Source organism: Sinohyriopsis cumingii, chromosome 11 (genome assembly GCF_028554795.1).
Source record: "Sinohyriopsis cumingii isolate HCF-2022 chromosome 11, ASM2855479v2, whole genome shotgun sequence".
In the NCBI taxonomy this organism is placed as follows: Eukaryota; Metazoa; Mollusca; class Bivalvia; order Unionida; family Unionidae; genus Sinohyriopsis; species Sinohyriopsis cumingii.
In genome coordinates this window covers 14,189,159-14,212,356 of record NC_142971.1, presented here as the reverse complement: position 1 = coordinate 14,212,356, position 23,198 = coordinate 14,189,159, and the positions used below count along the sequence as shown (strand labels likewise).

The 23,198-nt window shown below is 33.8% G+C and overlaps 1 protein-coding gene across 5 annotated transcripts in view; it reads left to right on the top strand.

Moving 5' to 3' along the window:
* LOC149787638 (farnesyl pyrophosphate synthase-like) overlaps positions 1-23,198 on the top strand; it is a 48,852-nt gene that overhangs the window by 18,422 nt on the left and 7,232 nt on the right. For all 5 annotated transcript variants that reach the window (XM_089973817.1, XM_089973818.1, XM_089973815.1 and 2 more), the window contains exons 2-8: positions 661-780; positions 4,325-4,459; positions 9,289-9,369; positions 14,323-14,445; positions 17,342-17,506; positions 21,897-21,974; positions 22,811-22,945. In XM_089973817.1, the coding sequence (XP_089829943.1) occupies positions 667-780; positions 4,325-4,459; positions 9,289-9,369; positions 14,323-14,445; positions 17,342-17,506; positions 21,897-21,974; positions 22,811-22,945 (831 nt within the window). In that variant the 5' untranslated portion in view covers positions 661-666. The remainder of the gene's footprint in view (positions 1-660; positions 781-4,324; positions 4,460-9,288; positions 9,370-14,322; positions 14,446-17,341; positions 17,507-21,896; positions 21,975-22,810; positions 22,946-23,198) is intronic.

Genomic DNA, 23,198 nt, shown 5'->3' with positions numbered 1-23,198 from the left:
GATTTTGGCTTATTTTTTAAAATTATCTTACATCATTGATAGATAACATTTTAAATTCTTTTTTGTGTTATTTCTTGCTAAAAGTTTTTGTCGTTGTTGGTGAATGCCATTTTTCAGCACGTTAATGGCTATATGTGGCAGCCAATATATTTGGTGGAGGAAGAACCCTGGGAAAAACACTGACCCACAGGAAGCTACTGGAAAGCTTTCTCACATACCCACAATGGCTGAGCCAGAGACTAAATTCCATGTGGACACGGGTGAATTGGCAGTGATCTGTAAAGGTGAGCCCTTTAGACCACTCAGGCAACTGGGGCCCAGTTGCTAAAAATTAGAATTCCAACACAAATATGAATGTGATGGTTCCAGTTCAAAGTCTTTGGCAGTCATCTATGTTAGACTGTTAGAGATGTTGGCACCCTTGTGATGTCATGGTACTCCTTGTGACAACATAGAGCCTGATCTGCAGTTGCAGAATGTACTGGCATATCAGAACTACATTGTTTGTTGTACTGGTTGCTCCTAACAACTGTATTGTTCTTGCTCTGCCAGCACATTTTGCAGATCTGGGTCAGTGCAGTTGCAGTTTTACTAGAATACTGAGCAGGCATATACACTGTATTTGAAAATGGCATTTGTTTTTTATCAATTTTTTTCCAGACCATAATGAGTCAAGAATTGGATCTGTTTGATGCAGTATTTCCTGAACTTGTCACATTTCTCACAGAGAAGGGATTACAAGACCCAGAAATTGCTGATGCATCAAAGTGGTTTAAAGAGGTAATATAACTATATTTAAATCTGTTGTAGTGAGGCACCTAAAAATTAGATCTTTTATTAAGTATATGAGAATTCTGTTTTTAATATAACATTTTTATAATTGAATGCGTTTTGCAGGTAAATAAAATATCTTGACATCCCTGTATAGGCTGATAAATCAGCCCCACACCCATAATGATACTGAATGAAGGTTATGGGGCTGATATCACATTGTAATTAAAAGTTGCATTTGTTTGAAGACAGTTTCATCAGTACACATCAATTTACATTTTATACACTTACTGATAATAGTCACTTTTTGAGCTACTGTAGGCTGAAGGGTTCTTTTGGTGATACGTACATAATATTTCCAGATCAAATCTCATGTTTGATGACTTGTAAATCCACGTGGAATAGCACAGATCTCTGTCCTGTAGCAGTTTTGAATTTTGCACTTGATATGGCTAGTACCAAATACAGATAAGTATCTTGACTGTATGCAGGTGTGTTCTGGAAAGATATTGCATGCAGCAAAATTGCACATTTTAATAAACAAGTGATATCAGACCTACAATTGTCCATCAGTATCAACACAGATTTGAGGGTTTGATTTATCGGAATACACCCCGTAGTCCTCAAATCCAAAAATGCTTTTGCCATACAGATGCATAGATAATTTTTTTAGCAATAGAGGGAACATGCAGTTATAAATAGTACAGTTATTTGTTGCCATTATCTGTCAAAGTTTACCTGGATTGTAACATTATTTGGTGCCAGTATCTTCAAAGTTTACCTGGATTGTAACATTATTTGGTGCCATTATCTGTCAAAGTTTACCTGGATTGTAACATTATTTGGTGCCATTATCTGTCAAAGTTTACCTGGATTGTAACACAGCAGTATTTTATGTTCAACCAATCTTTTAACATTTGTAAATCTGTTGGATTTCTTTTATTTTTATATGCATCATGAAATTAAATCTTTTGCATTGAGACAATGTCTTTTTTTCTTTCGGATGTGAAATTTGCTCGGTTTTGATTGTTTTATTGATTAATCCTAACAAACTGGAAAAAGTCAGATCTGCTGGTGCATTAAGGGAAATGTGGGTCTGTGTAGTTATAGTTGAACTCGACTTATAACCTAGTATATACCATATCTTTATGAATTTATGATTTGTCATATTAGTTACGAGTATTTTCACTTTTGTATTTATATGCCCGTAATTAGCTAGATTTCTGCCCTTTCTAAATTTAAAAAAGTGGTTGAAAAGAAAATGGAACAATGAAAATACCTAATTTTGTTACCCATTTTGTCTTGTTAGAAAGATCATGAAAAACCTTTGTTCACAACAAATCTTTTAAATGTTATTCGCAGGCTGTTGAAATTTGTCTCCTTGATACTACAGCCCTAGAGACATAACACTAGAGACATAAGAATTAGAGACAAACACTAAGACATAGCACCAGAGACATAAACACTAAGACATAGCACCAGAGACATAAGAATTAGAGACATAAACACTAAGACATAGCACCAGAGACATAAGAATTAGAGACATAAACAATAAGACATAGCACCAGAGACATAAGCATATGAGACATAAACACTAAGACATAGCACCAGAGACATAAGAATTAGAGACATAAACACTAAGACATAGCACCAGAGACATAAGCATATGAGACATAAACACTAAGACATAGCACCAGAGACATAAGAATTAGAGACATAAACACTAAGACATAGCACCAGAGACATAAGCATATGAGACATAATCACTGTTATGAGTCTATGCTTTTAAAATAAGTAACAGAAAAGTGTGAAAAGCAACAATCTAAAAATTCAACAAATATTTCCTAGAATACAAATTGAAAATGAAAAAAGTACTTACAGTATTGCGAATTAATTCCTAAAATAATCCTAGAATTACAGACACAAGTCCTAATAATTTAAAGTTCTGAATAAACTTCAGTTGAAATCGAAATTAAGTTCACTGCTGAAGTGTTGATGTGGTACCATGTATAATGTATAATGTACCAAGTCTTTTGTTAAAACACAGTAATATAAATCAGGTTTGAATTCACTATAAATCCCAGTGAATGCATCTGTTCAAGAATATTATTTTTTATGAGCACTCTGTATTTCCACAATTCCAGAGATCATAATCACTGAATTAAATAATTTGAAATAAATTCCAGCCCAAATAAACACTGAACACAACAATAATACAAATTGATTCTGCTGGATCTTAAGCACGAATGAATATTTTTTCCAGTTACTTGACCTCAGGTTACGATTAATATTTTCTAAAAAAAGAAAAAAAACATTACCTAATGGAAAGTAACCTTCTAGAAAGTTCTTAATGTTTACAATACAAAGATTAGCCCTAATTAGCAGTCTGCTAGTAAAATTGTAATAAATTAACCTGGACAGTGTCAGGTACACCAGGTAAATTGTAGGGGAATCTTAATAACCTAGAACTGGACAAATAAAGATATTTACTTTTACAGTATTAATAATGATCCTGATAATAAACCTATACACATAGAGGATATTTTAGCTATGTATTAGTTCGTTACAGAATATAAAGAAATTCAGATTGAGTAGAAAATAAACTTGATTTTGGTCATGGTTAACACCAACATACAATGTTACATTACAGTAGTATATAATGAAATAATTTTTTTTAAAACAAACTAATGAGTAAACAGTGCAAATTAAATATACATAACAAGCATTAGAGACATGAGCAATATACACGGCAGTAGAGACATAAGTACTAGAAACATAAGCACTTCAGACATAGCACTAGAGACTTAAGAACTAGAGACAGAGGTAGAAATATAAGCATTAGAGACACAAACACTAGAAACATTAGTATTAGAGACATCAGCACTTGAGACATAGAACTAGAGACATAAGTGGTAGGAGACAAGCACTAGAAACATGCACATTATAGACAAAAGCGCTAGAGACATAAGTATTAGAGATATAAACATTAGAGAAGGAAGCGTTAGATACATAGCACTAGAGACATAAGCATTAGAGACATTTAGCACTTGAGACATAAGCAATAGATACATAGCACTAGAGACATAATCATTAGAGACATTCAGCACTTGAGAAATAAGCACTAGAGACATAGCAGATGTCAATGACATCTAAAATAGGATGATGTCTTATTGTGTCAGTGTTTTCAGCTTTCTTAAATAGATGTATCCCACAAGGTTTTCTCACTGTGGCAGATTGTATCATACATAATAGTGAAACAAATAGTGGTTAAAGTAATTTGGAAACGCATTTAGTACCACTGCCTTTATATACTAATTTTCAGTGAATACTGATGTTTTAATCTGGCACTTGCAGTTATTTCAAGAATATAAAATAATTTGTCATTTCTATGGTCTGCTTGTAGTATAAAACAGGTTAGTTTAAGAAAAGTAATATGCAAATGTCCCTTTGCCCAGCATTCCTAATCACTGTTTTTCATTTCTTTGCATGAGCTAGAATACAGTGTACCATGTCCCCACCATTCCTAATCACTGTGTTTTTCTTTTCTTTGCAGGTGATAGAATACAATGTACCTTATGGGAAGAAGAATAGAGGTATTTCTGTGATCACATCCTACAGAATGCTTGTTCCCAATTCCTCAGACGAAGAGTTACACATTGCCAGGGTTCTAGGCTGGTGCATAGAATGGGTATGAAATAGAATCCATTTGCACAACAAATTTTGATTTGTCTTGATATGTAACATGTGAGCAAAATCTTAATTCTGAATTGATCCTTATGTACTATCTTTTGAATCATGTTTCTTGTGTTGAAGGTAGAGGTCTTCATGCTTTCAGTGCAAGGCTGGACTGGAAAGGTCATGTAGATCACCTTCTAAATACCATTACTTTATTGGTTAAAATTGGCTTCCATTTATTTTGACTAGCTCAGAATGATGCTATGATTTTGAATCAACTATCTGCTGAACCATCTACCATTTTATGATGGGAAATAAGGTAGGAATTGACTATCTGCTGAACCATCTACCATTTGTTTTATGGGAAATAAGGATGGAATAGACTATCTGCTGAACCATCTACCATTTTTTTGACAGGAAATAATGTAGGAATTGACTATCTACTGATCCATATACTGTCAAATAAATGGAAAAAAGGAAGGAATCAACTGTCTGCTGATCTATCTACCATCTACTAAATGGAAATAAGGAAGGAATCAACTATCTACTGATCTATCTACCATCTACTAAAAGGAAATAAGGAAGGAATCAACTATCTACTGATCTATCTACCATCTACTAAATGGAAATAAGGAAGGAATCAACTGTCTGCTGATCTATCTACCATCTACTAAGTCAGTCGCTCTCAAGTGTCATAGATCATCATCCAGTGTCTCACCAATTGTATGCTGATGACACCCAAATATACAAATCTAGCCACCCAACTGAAGTTGATGCTACCATCCAAGGTGTAGAGAGGTGCATTTCTGATGTGAAATCATGGATGACATGTAACAAGCTGCAGATGAATGATGATAAAACTGAGGCCATTCTGATCACAGCACAAAGACTTTCTCATTCACATGCTTTACCTCAAACAATAAATATCAGCAACGCCAACATTAAATTCAATCAGTATGAAACCTAGGTGTTACTCTGGATAGTACTCTCACATTGCACCAACATGTCATGAACATATGCAAGGCTGCATATCTTGAGCTGAGACGCATCAGCTCAATTCGCAAATATCTTTCAGTTGATGCCACTAAACACTTGTGTGTTCATTAGTACTTTCAAGACTGGACTATTGTAACTCAATTCTGTCTGGTTCATCTCAATATCTACGCCAGAAACTTCAAAAAGTTCAAAACACAGCTGTTCGGATCATACTTAGAGTACCACGATCAGAGCACACCTCCCTGCTGCTCTGTACTCTACACTGGCTATCCATTCGATCCAGAATCAAACACAAAATTTGTTCTCTGTGCTACATTTCACTGTCGGACTCTAGTCCAACATACCTATCTGATCTCACCCTTGTGTACACACCAGCAAGATACTTACGCTTCTCTTCTGACAATCATATATTCATTATTCCCACTATGAAAACAAAGTCATATGGACAGCGTTCTTTTGCATATCAGGGCCCAGCAACGTGGAATGAATTGCCCACCGAACTTAGACACAAAGACACAGTGATCACATTCAAGAGGGCTCTCAAAACTCACTTATTTCAACTGCAAGAACAAACTTAAAGACCTAATAATGTTTCCTACCTGAAATATTCTCAGCATGTTTTTTATTTTTTAATGTTTTTCTAATTTCATGTTTGTTTTTGTAATAATATTATTATGTTTCTTATCTTATAGGTGTTGTCTAATGTTGTAAAGCGCTTAGAGCTTCTAAGATTAGGCACTATACAAAGTCCTCATTATTATTATTATTATTATCTATCTACCATCTACTAAAAGGAAATAAGGAAGGAATCAACTGTCTGCTGATCTATCTACCATCTACTGAAAGGAAATAAGGAAGGAATCAACTATCTACTGATCCATATGCTGTGAAATAAATTGAAATAAGGAAGGAATCAATTGTCTGCTGATCTATCTACCATCTACCAAAAGGAAATAAGGAAGGAATCAACTATCTACTGATCTATCTACCATTTACTAAAAGGAAATAAGGAAGGAATCAACTATATACTGATCTATCTACCATTTACTAAAAGGAAATAAGGAATGAATCAACTATCTACTGATCTATCTACCATTTACTAAAAGGAAATAAGGAATGAATCAACTGTCTGCTGATCTATCTACTATCTACTAAAAGGAAATAAGGAAGGAATCAGCTATCTACTGATCTATCTACCATTTACTAAAAGGAAATAAGGAAGGAATCAACTATCTACTGATCTATCTACCATTTACTAAAAGGAAATAAGGAAGGAATCAACTGTCTGCTGATCTATCTACCATTTACTAAAAGGAAATAAGGAAGGAATCAACTATCTACTGATCTATCTACCATCTACTAAAAGGAAATAAGGAAGGAATCAGCTATCTACTGATCTATCTACCATCTACTAAAAGGAAATAAGGAAGGAATCAACTATCTACTGATCTATCTACCATCTACTAAAAGGAAATAAGGAAGGAATCAACTATCTACTGGTCTATCTACCATGTACTAAAAGGAAATAAGGAAGGAATCAACTGTCTGCTGATCTATCTACCATTTACTAAAAGGAAATAAGGAAGGAATCAACTATCTACTGATCTATCTACCATCTACTAAAAGGAAATAAGGAAGGAATCAACTATCTACTGATCTATCTACCATCTACTAAAAGGAAATAAGGAAGGAATCAACTATCTACTGATCTATCTACCATCTACTAAAAGGAAATAAGGAAGGAATCAACTGTCTGCTGATCTATCTACCATCTACTAAAAGGAAATAAGGAAGGAATTGACTATCTACTGATCTATCTACCATCTACTAAAAGGAAATAAGGAAGGAATCGACTCTCTACTGATCTATCTACCATGTACTAAAAGGAAATAAGGAAGGAATCAACTGTCTACTGATCTATCTGCCATGTACTAAAAGGAAATAAGGAAGGAATCAACTGTCTGCTGATCTATCTACCATGTACTAAAAGGAAATAAGGAAGGAATCAACTGTCTGCTGATCTATCTACCATGTACTAAAAGGAAATAAGGAAGGAATCAACTGTCTGCTGATCTATCTACCATGTACTAAAAGGAAATAAGGAAGGAATCAACTGTCTGCTGATCTATCTACCATCTACTAAAAGGAAATAAGGAAGGAATCAACTATCTACTGATCTATCTACCATCTACTAAAAGGAAATAAGGAAGGAATCAACTATCTACTGATCTATCTACCATCTACTAAAAGGAAATAAGGAAGGAATCAACTATCTACTGATCTATTTACCATTTACTAAAAGGAAATAAGGAAGGAATCAACTATCTACTGATCTATCTACCATTTACTAAAAGGAAATAAGGAAGGAATCAACTATCTACTGATCTATCTACCATCTACTAAAAGGAAATAAGGAAGGAATCAACTATCTACTGATCTATCTACCATCTACTAAAAGGAAATAAGGAAGGAATCAGCTATCTACTGATCTATCTACCATGTACTAAAAGGAAATAAGGAAGGAATCAACTGTCTGCTGATCTATCTACCATGTACTAAAAGGAAATAAGGAAGGAATCAACTGTCTGCTGATCTATCTACCATGTACTAAAAGGAAATAAGGAAGGAATCAACTGCCTGCTGATCTATCTACCATCTACTAAAAGGAAATAAGGAAGGAATCAACTGCCTGCTGATCTATCTACCATCTACTAAAAGGAAATAAGGAAGGAATCAACTGCCTGCTGATCTATCTACCATCTACTAAAAGGAAATAAGGAAGGAATCAACTGTCTGCTGATCTATCTACCATCTACTAAAAGGAAATAAGGAAGGAATCAACTGTCTGCTGATCTATCTACCATCTACTAAAAGGAAATAAGGAAGGAATCAACTGTCTGCTGATCTATCTACCATCTACTAAAAGGAAATAAGGAAGGAATCAATTATCTATTGATCTATCTACCATCTACTAAAAGGAAATAAGGAAGGAATCAACTATCTACTGATCTATCTACCATTTACTAAAAGGAAATAAGGAAGGAATCAACTATCTACTGATCTATCTACCATTTACTAAAAGGAAATAAGGAAGGAATCAACTATCTACTGATCTATCTACCATCTACTAAAAGGAAATAAGGAAGGAATCAACTGTCTGCTGATCTATCTACCATTTACTAAAAGGAAATAAGGAAGGAATCAACTATCTCCTGATCTGTCTACCATTTGCTAAAAGGAAATAAGGAAGGAATCAACTATCTACTGATCTATCTACCATCTACTAAAAGGAAATAAGGAAGGAATCAGCTGTCTGCTAATCTATCTTCATAACATTATATATAATAATCATTATAATATATATAGTGTTTTTTAAAACAACCTACCTGCCTACCTACCCTAATTTTAAAATCAGTGCAATAGGAAACACATCCTTTTTTGGCTTAATCAAATGGCATTATTTATTGTGTTCACCAATCAGCTGACAGGGAAATGAGAGGCAATATTTTCATGGAATATCTTGTACACTTGTCAGCTCATATAAACACTTTTCCACAAATTAAAGTCGAATTATTTGAATTTTACTATTCCTTGTCTGTTTTCGTTTTCCAAGTGGATTCAAATTCTGTCACAAGCAAATAGATTCCATTAGGCAATAGTCAGATTTCGTAATTGTGAACTTTTATGACTTAATAATGGTAGGTTGAGGACAGACATTCTCAGAATTTGCTTGTTTCATGTTCTGGTTTCATTTGTCAGTTTCAGTATTTTGTGTTTGTACATTACATTTTCATGCTTCTCATGTGCTACTGGGAAAATAAAAATGACTTTTTTTTAATGCTTTAGCTGCAGGCTTTTTTCTTGGTAGCTGATGACATAATGGATGCTTCACCAACAAGAAGAGGCAAGCCATGCTGGTATAAAAGAGTAAGTTGCACAGGTTAACAGAGGCAGCTGTCAATATTTTACTGAATACAGACATACCTGTTAAAACAGTCACCTTTGTATAGTAGTCACCTGGTCTAGATGGCAATTTTAATTTATCCCCAACAAAATTCTTATATAAAAGTGATGTATACAGTAGTCACCTGCTTTCTGTAGTCAGTGGACAAATGTTTGCTAGCCAGAAAGGTTTTCTCACTGCTTTAAGCAGTGAAGTGTATTGACAGTGACCATTCATTGTATGTAAATTTTAACTATTGTTTCATGAAGAAGGCATTGTTTAATTTGATAAAGGCATGGCATATGAATGGATTTGTTACATGAAGAAGGCATTGTTTAATTTGATAAAGGCATGGCATATGAATGGATTTGTTACATGAAGAAGGCATTGTTTAATTTGATAAAGGCATGGCATATGAATGGATTTGTTACATGAAAAGAAGGCATTGTTTAATTTGATAAAGGCATGGCATATGAATGGATTTGTTACATGAAGAAGGCATTGTTTAATTTGATAAAGGCATGGCATATGAATGGATTTGTTACATGAAAAGAAGGCATTGTTTAATTTGATAAAGGCATGGCATATGAATGGATTTGTTACATGAAGAAGGCATTGTTTAATTTGATAAAGGCATGGCATATGAATGGATTTGTTACATGAAGAAGGCATTGTTTAATTTGATAAAGGCATGGCATATGAATGGATTTGTTACATGAAAAGAAGGCATTGTTTAATTTGATAAAGGCATGGCATATGAATCGATTTGTTACTTGAAGAAGGCATTGTTTAAATTGATAAAGGCATGGCATATGAATGGATTTGTTACATGAAAAGAAGGCATTGTTTAATTTGATAAAGGCATGGCATATGAATGGATTTGTTACATGAAGAAGGCATTGTTTAATTTGATAAAGGCATGGCATATGAATGGATTTGTTACATGAAAAGAAGGCATTGTTTAATTTGATAAAGGCATGGCATATGAATGGATTTGTTACATGAAGAAGGCATTGTTTAATTTGATAAAGGCATGGCATATGAATGGATTTGTTACATGAAAAGAAGGCATTGTTTAATTTGATAAAGGCATGGCATATGAATGGATTTGTTACATGAAGAAGGCATTGTTTAATTTGATAAAGGCATGGCATATGAATGGATTTGTTACATGAAAAGAAGGCATTGTTTAATTTGATAAAGGCATGGCATATTAATTGATTTATTACATGAAGAAGGCAATGTTTATTTTGATAAAGGCATGGCATATTAATTGATTTATTACATGAAGAAAGCATTGTTTAATTTGATAAAGGCTTGGCATATGAATTGACTTGTTACATGAAGAAGCCATTTTTTTTATAAAGGCATGGCATATGAATGGATTTGTAAACATTTTTTATTTTTAATATACTGAAAGTATTCCCGTCACACTGAAAGGTAACACTGTGTTAAATTTGTATGTGAGATGATTTTATGTGTTTAGTTGACAGGGTAGATGGAATTTGTTGGATGGTGGGGAAAGCAGTTTTGTTGTCAAAGCAGATATCGGCATCCCCATTTCTGCCAATGTGACAGTTATTGTTTGATATCTTTGTCTTATTTACCTGTGAATTAAAGCTATCTCTGATAAAAAAAGTTTATCTTGAAGAGGAATACAAGTTACCTCTTTTTTCATCAGGTTCATGGGTCTTTCACCTTTTAATCTGTGAAAGCAGGCAGAGTGTCAATTCATGTGTTGCTAACAATAGCTACATAAGAGTTGTTTTAGTGCTCTATTCATCACAGACCTCTCACATAAGACAAGTGCCATTTGATCTTGAGGAGTTGAACAACTGGTTAATCCAGATTTTTTAAAAGTGTGATGGATATTAATTGAAGTGTAAACAGTTTTTTCTATGCATATTTGTACAAGTTGGTAGAACAAAGACTACGCCCTTATTTTCAGTCATATGTAAGTTGGCAATTAGTGGTGAAATTAGCATTTGTCATAGTTCACAAAACTTAAATTGATTTTGTATTAAGAGATAGTGATGGTTTAACGTATATTTAAAGTGAACAGGATGCAGTGATTTTATTTGAAACATAAGTTTGATAGAGAACAAACTATGTATTTTATAATTTTGTTGAAAGTTCTCTAAATCTGTTGACAATAATTATGATAACAATAATGATATTCAGTGCATAGTATTTGTTTAAAACCAGGTGTGAAAGATGACACTGCATTCAGAGGCCATCTGTGTACAAAGGCTAGCTTGGTCTCTTTCCATATGTGGCAGCTAATGACAGGTTTGACTGTATATTGTCAAGCTAATTTAATGCATCTTGGTTTTTGGGGTTTGTCTTCCTTTCAGACAATTTTATGATTCTTCATCTGAAATGTTTTGTTTTATGTCTGCTCAACATCATAGCTTAGCAATATTTAGACATCTTGCAATCATTGATAATTTTTGTGCACATTTTTACAGATAATAATGTGCCTTTTTCAGTGCTCTGTCATTTTTCTTTGTTACTTTATAAACACCCCCCCCATCATTACTGATTTTATTTTAAGGGATTTTGTGATTCCAGCAACTAGTTATACTAATTTCATTGAATGGCTGGCAATACTTACTATTGTTATGTATATCTCTATTGTTTTAATTTTTGTGTGTCTATGATTATATATTGTAAGGGTTATTTTGTAAATATATTACATAGCTAGTATTTGTATTTTTCGATGATTGTAGATTATATTTTAAGATAAAATTTTCACTTGTTTCAGATGTTTACTTAGTATCTGACCTTAGAATTTTTTAGAAATGGATTTTGTTTACAGTTCAAAGGAAATTTCCATTAAGATAGAGAATTTTTAAAAAAATGGTTGTTGTGACAGTTTCAGTGGGGATCTTTATAAGAGTCTTTACAACTTAGAATGTTCTGGAAATGAATGTTTGATCCTTGTCCTGGTCTCTTATTGTGTTTTAGGTTTTTGTATTATGATTGTTTCCATCAGAATTATTCATTCTTATCTTTAACTTGTTTTCAGATTTAATTTGAGAGGAACTATTTATTTAAACTATTCATTGGAATTACAAAGTGTTGATTGCCTATATGACCAAATTATTATTTTGGAATTATTCTGAATTCATTCAAGGATATTCTGGATTATATCATTGTGATACATCAAGATTGTTAGTACATCAAACTATTCAAGGCTACTGGCTCATGAGAACATTCTACACTGTAATTCATTTGAAACATTACTTTTGGACTTGTGATAGAATTTTTTATGATTGTTTGGAATTTAATTAACAATTCTGTAAGTTCCTTTATAATTTTCACTTTGTATTCTAGGGAAATAAATTAATTGTTGAATGTTACAAAACTTGGATTTTGCTCTTTTCTATTATTTAGTTTAAGATCATAGAGTTGTAACACCATAAGCCTGCCATGAGGAAAAGTGTATCATGTTCTGTTGCTTTCCATCTGTATGATTGCGTCTTTCTGTTTCCTATTCTCTTTCCACACAATAACTTGATTTCATCACTACCTGTCATTACCATGCTTTTTAAATAGCTTGCATTTGGGCAAGGAAGGAGACCTAAGTATTTTGAGCTCAAAAAGTCAAAGGTTATGGTAAAAGGGATTGAAGGAAGGAAACCTGTTTCCACATGACAACTAGGCTTATATTCCAGATACCTTGATCTGCCATAATAAATGATTCATATTTGAGCATTACACTAGTTGATCATGGGATCAAAGGCCATGGTCATGGTGATTCTAAGAAGAAAAAAATGATTTTTGCACAATGAGTTTTTATTACTACCTTTGGCCAGACTTTTTGTGGCTGGCGTGCATTTGAGACAAGGAAGACATTTATTAAGGTTAAATGTCATTGTTATAGCAACTGAAAGAAGAAATAACAATTTCCACAAAACTACTTAAATTCTGAACCAAATGTCTTCATGACTAAACGTTTAGATGACTTGCATTTGAGAAAAGGAAGAAACCTATTGATTTGAGGGTTAAAAGGTCAAATGTCAAGACCAGAGAGTCGCTAAGAAGGAAAATAACTACTCTTAACTATCAGATGTTTTATGCCTCAGACCCTGACCATAACCAAACTCGGTAGAAGGGTTGCATTTGCAACAAGAAAAGCACATATCAGTATCTGGGTCAAAAGGTGAAAGATACAGGTAATCAAAACTTAATTAAGGAAAACTGTTTCTGCAAAATAAATTCTGTGTCTCTTACCTTGTCCACATTTTAAGGATGTCACGCTTATAAGTCATGCTGTTGATTTCAGATAAAAAAGGTATCTGAGGTTTTTACATAAAATAAATATTGCAGTGCTATTTACCATATGGTGGGCATATAACATACTGCTTACTGTACTTCTTCCAAAAATTGTTGATTTTCAATTGCCATGGTTTGGATGACAGTAGAAATTTTACATATTTTTCTGGTGATACAGACATAATTGACCAATATTGTCTTTACTACTTTGTTTAGTATACATGTATGCCAAAATTATTAATGAGCCATAAATATTTTTCATGCATAATTATTACTATACATCCCGTTTGCACTGAAAATAAGATGTAGAAGATATTTTTAAAAGATCAGTTTGATAGGAGAACTTAAATGCTCACTGTTTATTGGGTAACCCATGATCAGTTGAAAGGAAACTGCCCCACAGATTTTGAATTTACCTAACTTATGTAATTTGTGTCAGTATTTATTTGTACACATTTCATTAATTTGTTGGTGTTTGAATTACTATAAGCAAGAAATAGTTAACTAATTTTCTGTTCATTCTCAATTACATAGAGTACAATCTTCACAGAAATTTTGAAAGCATGAATGCCATTTTGTTGTTTATTGATGGTGTGCCAAAGAGAAAGAATGTTGAGAGATTATGGATAATATTGTATTGTAAATGTTTTCTGTTTCAGAAAAATGTAAACAACATAGCCATCAATGACTCCTTTTACATGGAAGCATGCATATATCAAATTCTCAAACATTACTGCAAGGGGAAGCCATACTATGTTGACATGATGGAACTCTTTCATGAAGTAAGAGTAATATGAATGAATGCGTTCTATTTTTCCAGTAGATAGAAAATGTTTAATAGTTTGCTTATTTCAGATTGATTATATGAAATGTGTTACTTAGTTTCTGCTCTTGGTAACGTTTACAACTAAAATATGGGAAAAGATTTCATATGAATTTAGCAGAAATGTAAGGTTCTGTCTCTTGTATGAAAAAAATTGCCAATTTGATATGACCGCCATAGAATTATGTTACTTTCTCCATTCATTAGTCTATACATGTGTCTGTCACTTGTTTCATTTCTGTATGATAATTCGAGTTCACCATTTTTGGTTTGCACATTTAGTAATAATTAGTATTTAAATTGTGATTGTTGGACTGTAGATTACTTCCATGATTAGTATTCAGATTGTGATTGTTGGACTGTAGATTGCTAACATGATTAGTATTCAGATTATGATTGTTGGACTGTGGATTACATCCATGATTAGTATTCAGATTGTGATTGTTGGACTGTAGACTACTTCCATGATTAGTATTCAGATTGTGAGTGTTGGACTGTAGATTACTAACATGATTAGTTTTCAGATTGTGATTGTTGGACTGTGGATTACATCCATGACTAGTATTCAGATTGTGATTGTTGGACTGTAGATTACTAACATGATTAGTATTCAGATTGTGAGTGTTGGACTGTAGACTACTTCCATGATTAGTATTCAGATTGTGATTGTTGGACTGTAGATTACTTCCATGATTAGTATTTAAATTGTGAGTGTTGGACTGTAGACTACTTCCATGGTTAGTATTCAGATTGTGAGTGTTGGACTGTAGATTACTAACATGATTAGTATTCAGATTGTGATTGTTGGACTGTAGATTACTAACATGATTAGTATTCAGATTGTGATTGTTGGACTGTGGATTACATCCATGATTAGTATTCAGATTGTGATTGTTGGACTGTAGATTACTAACATGATTAGTATTCAGATTGTGAGTGTTGGACTGTAGATTACTTCCATGATTAGTATTGAGATTGTGAGTGTTGGACTGTATATTACTTCCATGATTAGTATTCAGATTGTGATTGTTGGACTGTAGATTACTTCCATGATTAGTATTGAGATTGTGAGTGTTGGACTGTAGATTACTTCCATGATTAGTATTCAGATTGTGATTGTTGGACTGTAGATTACTTCCATGATTAGTATTTAAATTGTGATTGTTGGACTGTAGACTACTTCCATGATTAGTATTCAGATTGTGAGTGTTGGACTGTAGATTACTTCCATGATTAGTATTTAAATTGTGATTGTTGGACTGTAGACTACTTCCATGATTAGTATTCAGATTGTGAGTGTTGGACTGTAGATTACTAACATGATTAGTATTCAGATTGTGAGTGTTGGACTGTAGATTACTTCCATGATTCGTATTCAGATTGTGATTGTTGGACTGTAGATTACTTCCATGATTAGTATTCAGATTGTGATTGTTGGACTGTAGATTACTTCCATGATTAGTATTGAGATTGTGAGTGTTGGACTGTAGATTACTTCCATGATTAGTATTCAGATTATGATTGTTGGACTGTAGATTGCTTTCATGATTAGTATTCAGATTGTGAGTGTTGGACTGTAGATTACTAACATGATTAGTATTCAGATTGTGATTGTTGGACTGTAGATTACTTCCATGATTAGTATTCAGATTGTGAGTGTTGGACTGTAGATTACTTCCATGATTAGTATTGAGATTGTGAGTGTTGGACTGTAGATTACTTCCATGGTTAATATTCAGATTGTGAGTGTTGGACTGTAGATTACTTCCATGGTTAGTATTCAGATTGTGAGTGTTGGACTGTAGATTACTTCCATGATTAGTATTCAGATTGTGAGTGTTGGACTGTAGATTACTTCCATGATTAGTATTCAGATTGTGAGTGTTGGACTGTAGATTACTTCCATGATTAGTATTCAGATTGTGAGTGTTGGACTGTAGATTGCTTCCATGATTAGTATTCAGATTGTGAGTGTTGGACTGTAGACTACTTCCATGATTAGTATTTAAATTGTGATTGTTGGACTGTATATTACTTCCATGATTAGTATTCAGATTGTGAGTGTTGGACTGTAGACTACTTCCATGATTAGTATTCAGATTGTGATTGTTGGACTGTAGATTACTTCCATGATTAGTATTCAGATTGTGAGTGTTGGACTGTAGATTGCTTCCATGATTAGTATTCAGATTGTGAGTGTTGGACTGTAGATTACTTCCATGATTAGTATTCAGATTGTGAGTGTTGGACTGTAGATTACTACTGTGATTAGTATTCAGATTGTGAGTGTTGGACTGTAGACTACTTCCATGATTAGTATTTAAATTGTGATTGTTGGACTGTATATTACTTCCATGATTAGTATTCAGATTGTGAGTGTTGGACTGTAGACTACTTCCATGATTAGTATTCAGATTGTGATTGTTGGACTGTAGATTACTTCCATGATTAGTATTCAGATTGTGAGTGTTGGACTGTAGATTGCTTCCATGATTAGTATTCAGATTGTGAGTGTTGGACTGTAGATTACTACCGTGATTAGTATTCAGATTGTGAGTGTTGGACTGTAGATTACTTCCATGATTAGTATTTAAATTGTGATTGTTGGACTGTAGATTTCTTCCATGATTAGTATTGAGATTGTGAGTGTTGGACTGTAGACTACTTTCATGATTAGTATTTAAATTGTGATTGTTGGACTGTAGATTACTTCCATGATTAGCATTCAGATTGTGATTGTGTACTGTAGGGTACTTTCATAAGTCAGGAACCTGAAGTATATGCTTTCTCTAGATACATTGTATTGTTTTTGCTGTCAACACATACTGAACAACCTTGGTTATTTTCTTATACAGACCACTATGCAAACTATTCATGGACAGTGTCTGGATTTAATCACAGCCCCACCAGAGGGCTCTGTGGACTTTTCCCTCTTCACAATGGAAAGATACAATGCAATTGTCAAGTGGAAGACGGCTTTCTATTCCTTCTATCTTCCAGTGGCAATAGCTTTTTACATGGTGAGATTTGTTAAAATCACGTCCTTTGTCTAACCAGTGTTAACAGTCAGTGAGACATTGGCATCATTTTCCAGTAGCATCCAGCAGAGATGGCAGCAGCAGCTTTGAAAGTTCACTAATGGACTAGATTACTATTTTTCGTGGATTAGCAAAAATAGTGGCATTTGTTAGTACTCCATCATGTAGTTTGTCAGTATTATTGTTGACTGTTTAAATTCCTGTTTTGTAGTAGAGGGGTGAAACGATTCATTGATATATAAATGGATCAAGAGTCTTGCTGTAATGATACACATAGCAATACAAGAGATGGAGAATCAACACGAAATGATACTTACCATATGTAGGTCATTTTAGTCATCAGCAGTCATGAATAATTATTATTAGTTTACCTTGTTGTTCTTTATAGAATTAATCTGAAACATCATTTGCAGTCCTAGGCACTATTTTTATTATTATAAATGAAAAAGACCATTGAGAATACTCGCTCACTGTCTGCAAATTAAAACAAAGGGACATGGTTGGTTATCTGCCAACTCCATTTCCATGCTAATTATCTTAACCCAGCCGCATGTTCAGCATATAGGATACATCCAAACAATTTCCACATTTGTAATAAAGTACTTTACTCATCATTTACTAACCACATTTACGTGAAGCTTTTAGATTGAATTTTATCTTGTCAACTTTAGCAGATTTGAAAGCTGCTAAACCAGTGTGTCACACATGAAATGTTACATTGAAATTGGTAGTTATTGCTTATTCCATTGCAGGTTAAATAATAACTGCCAATCAGGAATTAGTGTAGCTTATTGCTGGCATGGCAACAGGAGGTACTAGCAAAGCAACAGAGAAACTTAGTGCAAAAGTCATTGATATGTAGTACTTAAACAGTTATGAGATGCTGTCAGGGCTGTGATTGCATATATCATGCAAAATTTGTACATTTGGAGAACAGTGATGTGCAAGAACTCTGCAAATTAGTTGAAAATGGATATGAAAGTGTACTCGGTGAAGTATACAATTTTTATTTAACTTGTCGTGACATCTGTTTTTCAGGTAGGCAACTGTTCACACATCTTGGTTCTTCAAGTATGACATGAATGGTTGTTAAACTAAATTTGATTGGCACATTGTGCCCTGGAATAAGCATTATGGCATAGTTTGAACCTTCCATGAATGCTATTTTGGAGCAGATGTATCAAAGAGATAATGTCTGTGAGCTTTGGAAAATTGTAAATAACAGCCATGAAGATGAGTTCCCCAACATCTTCAAGCTGACAAAGCTGGCAATGCATATGCCTTTCAGAAGGAAGACAGAAAAATATATATACACAGATAAAGAACAGAGTATGCTCAGAAATAATTAACAGATTAATTCTTTCAGCCCTGGAGGTTTTTGTCGTTTTTGCCTGAAATGCGAGTAGGAAAGACATTTTGGGGGCTATTTCTGAATACATCGTAATACATCAGCTTTCAGCAGATTTTCCATGAGACTAATTCCTAGTTGTATTAGAAACATCGTTTTCCATTGGTTATTTTACTTGCGCATGAGCAGAAGGGTAAAAGTTTTTTAATACCACCTACTTTGGTGTATCTTAAATGACCTTGATGCTGCAGAGCTCGGAAATAGTGTACAGACTCATCACACCTTCAGGCAGAATTGGGGTTGAATGAGTTAATCAAGTTTATGGAAATTTCTTAGAAATTGTCAAAGAATGGCTCTTTTTGTAACTTATGTGCAATGCTGATGCACAAATGATGAAATAAATAAGTAATATTCAGATTTGGTGATGTCACCAAAAAATTCTCCCATTAACTCATTTGGCCCCAGAGGTTTTTGTCATTTTTGCCTGAAATGCAGATTATTTGGTATCATTGTAGAGCTATATCTGTCTGCTTTTTTGTAATACCACCCACTTTGGTGTATCTTAAATGACCTTGATGCTGCAGAGCTCGGAAATAGGGTACAGCCTCATCATGCCTGCAGGTAGGATTGGGGCCGAATGAGTTAATACTTGTACAAATAGAAGTGACATCTTTTGAAGATTTTGATTTTAGTAGAGCTCTAAAAAAGTGGAGCAGGAAGAAAGAGCGACAGATATTGAAGTATTAGGTAAATATTGGACTGTTTCCTCCTCTCCCTTCTTCTTTCTACTCCCACTTCTTTCATTGACAAAGGGTCCCCCTTCAGATAAAATCCTGGCAGCATGTACATCGGGAACAAAGTTGGAATTTCTCTTTTAATGCAGAGATATTTACCCAGTGAATGAAGGTGCTGATGGACTAAACAAAATAAGCATAGAATCAGCAAGGGGCAGGTTTTAAACTGCTCAATTTTATCACCTTGTGTAAAACAATTTTAAAAATTCATAATAGGACAAGGTGTTGTTAATAGTTTTCCTTCTTCACTAACAAATACAAGTATCTGTGAATGCAGCAGTCTTTTGCAGGAAATACAATAAGATAGATTGTGTTGGTATTCACTTTCATTTATTATCCCAGATTTGTTCTAGATGAGATTTTCTTTGCATGAGGAAATTGCTTTATTTCTTCTGTTTTGAAGATAACATCGTAATGTCTTGCAAGTTTAAGTGAGACATGAAATTGGTAATAAGATGTTTCAAAGCATTTATGCCATGCAAAAGAAAGGCCTGCTGGCTAAAGTGAGTAGAATGGAGTTACCATTAAAAAGCCTAAAATGGTGTATAAAACTGATAACCAGCAAGTAGTCTGTTTGAAAGTAGTTTTGTTTTCTTGTCATCAGTGAGAATTGCATATAAATAAGTAATAACTCTATCAGTAATCTGCATGCAAGAAATACAACCAGAATGTCATCATACAGGAAAGAACACCACCTACCCTTCAAAGATGGATAACCATCAAGTTCATATGTGTATCAATAATGTATCATATCGCAGGCTGTGTATCATGAATGTATCAATACGTTGCACAGGTTTTTTGTTTCACCCCTAATTTGCAGCAGCTGTAAAATTCATGAAAGTTGGTACCCCAGCAAAAATAGTAATTTCACAGTTAAATATTACAGTTTGCAAGCACATCCACAGAAACCGTGATAGGTTGAAAGTCTGTTTTCTTTTTTAAATAACATTTTCTTTATTTTGGTCTTACTTGTACCATATGGTCAACATCACTCATCTACCATACATACTCGCTTATAATTCAAACTACAGACAACAAAGATCCTAATTTGCTGAGGCATAATGTGCTGCAGATCAGGGTTTGTGTTGTTTATTCTGCTGATTACTCCCTACAAACTGCACAGACCCAGATTTGCCAGCACATTATGTGACCTCAGATCTGAGTCTGTGCATTTTGCAGTTGAACTCATCTCATAGGCAGATGTGTATGGTATTCGATTTTGTGTGCTGCACATTCTCAATCAAGTTTCATCTAAACCAGCCAAACCATATACACAAGATGCTGCCAAATTGCCTTCATGATTTGTCGATTGCAAAACTCCATAGTGAAAATTCTGAAATACCAGCAATAAAGTTTGAACAATTCTTCTTTAAAGATCAAATACATATCCACATTTTTAGAAACAATTGGTTGTTCTCAGATGAAACTGTTTGCTCAGATGTTGGTTGCTTCTGTATGAAATTATTGTTTTCATCATGAAATCCATTAACACGCTCCAGGGACAAACATTTGATGAATGTATTAATTTCCTGCTGGCCAGACTGAACTCTGATGAAAGTTTAACACATTCTTTATGGAGTTTATCATTTAAATGCATAACATGAAACATATGAAAAATCATCTCTTATGACAGAAATATTTAATGTGGAACATCCCTGCAGTGAATCCTCCAAATCTTCATCAACCAGTTTTACATTATTGAAATGTCCTCATCATGAATTTGTGACTTTAAAAATTCATGACTGAAAATAATCACTTTTAAAAGCACTGGCTAAAATGCTTACATCCAGAATCATTAGCCACCACACTTTATGATCTAAATGTAATTATGAAATTAAAATCATACTATATTATAATATTAATAAACCGGTAAAAATTTGAAAACTAAAATATAGCTTTTCAGAAAAATTCTGCAAAATTTCAAAACATCAAAATGACCAAATAAATTAAATATTTAAGCAAAGATATTTGCTGATTTGGTAAACTGTAAGTAGTGCAAAAACTCGTTTAGTCAAGCTCCAGGTAGTCTTTCGAATATGCATATTGTATGATAAGCATAAATTTACAATTTCTTATTTTTTAAATTTTGTTCATGTTTTATAGTGTTTTTACATATTAATATTTCTTATTGGCTCTCGTTATTAATTAAATGGGGGGATATATAAAATAATGATGTTTGGGTCACCTGCTGCCTCAAAAAGACATGTTTGCACCTTTTCTGTCCTTTCAGGCAGGAATAACAGATGAAAAATCTCATGGTAATGCCAAAGTCATTCTATTGCAAATGGGACATTTCTTTCAAGTGCAGGTATATATTAGTTCAGAAAAGAATCTTATGTTTTTTATTACTGTCCACTTTGACATAAATTATCTGTTGTTACAATAACCCATGTCAATTGATATATTTGATCCCTTTTGGTGATACTATGGCTTCCACAGAAATTGTCATAGCTGTTTCTTAAAGCAAAGTAATTTTATGTACACATCCATTCTTTGGAGTCATATGGAGTGGCATTAGCTGTACTAGTCCTAGACCAGAAGGACTTTTTTGATGGTATTGCATCTGTTGTTCCCTAGTAGTTGTTAGCAGTTTGTCCACAAAGAGAGAAGGGCTTTGGGCAGTTGAGTGGTCACTTTTACCAATCACTGCTATCTTTTTATGAATGTTTCATGGAACATGCTCTGTTAGAATTGGTTTTGAGACTGTTTCCCTGACAATGATGTGGCATCCATAAGAATGTAAAGCCTTTAACTTTACTAGAATGGTCAAGCCAATTTTGACCAGACTTGGTAGGAATGTTTCTTAGGTTATGTTATCTGATGTGTGTGATGGCTTGTGTAGCAGCCAGGTGGAAAACCCATTTTCAACTAATGCAGAATGGCTCAGTCAGTATTTCCTGTAGTATATAATGTGCCAGAATTATTTTCAGGAGACTTCCCAGGGGCAGTGTGAAAAAATTACTTATGATATTTTTATTCCTATCTAGTATCGCTGTTGTTACTAAATGAAATGAATATAGTTAAATAGAACAAGTTACCCTCAGAACATGGTCAGTATGTGACCTTTACACAGTAGTCATTTATATATGAATTTTCATTGTGATACAAGTCTCAAAATGTGTTATCCTCACTACATATTTGTAGGATGATTACTTGGACTGCTATGGGGACCCAGAGGTGATAGGTAAAGTTGGTACAGACATTGAGGACAATAAATGTAGTTGGCTGGTAGTGACTGCCCTTGGACATGTCAACGAAAAACAGAGACAGATTCTGAAGGTAAACATATTATAGCTGTTGTCTTGTCAGGCAAGACAGATAGGTCCCTTTTTCAGCAGCATTTTTGTCATTGTCATCATCATTAAGTTTGTGCATTTCATTCAGTTTTATTGGCACTTGTATGTAGAGTCATGAAACTTGGTGGGTATATTCATAAGGGTAGAGAACTGGACTTGTCATCCAAGGGTTTTGGATTTGATACCCACCAAGGCCAACCCAACTTAGCTGATTTGAAGTCCTTGTGAAAGGAATT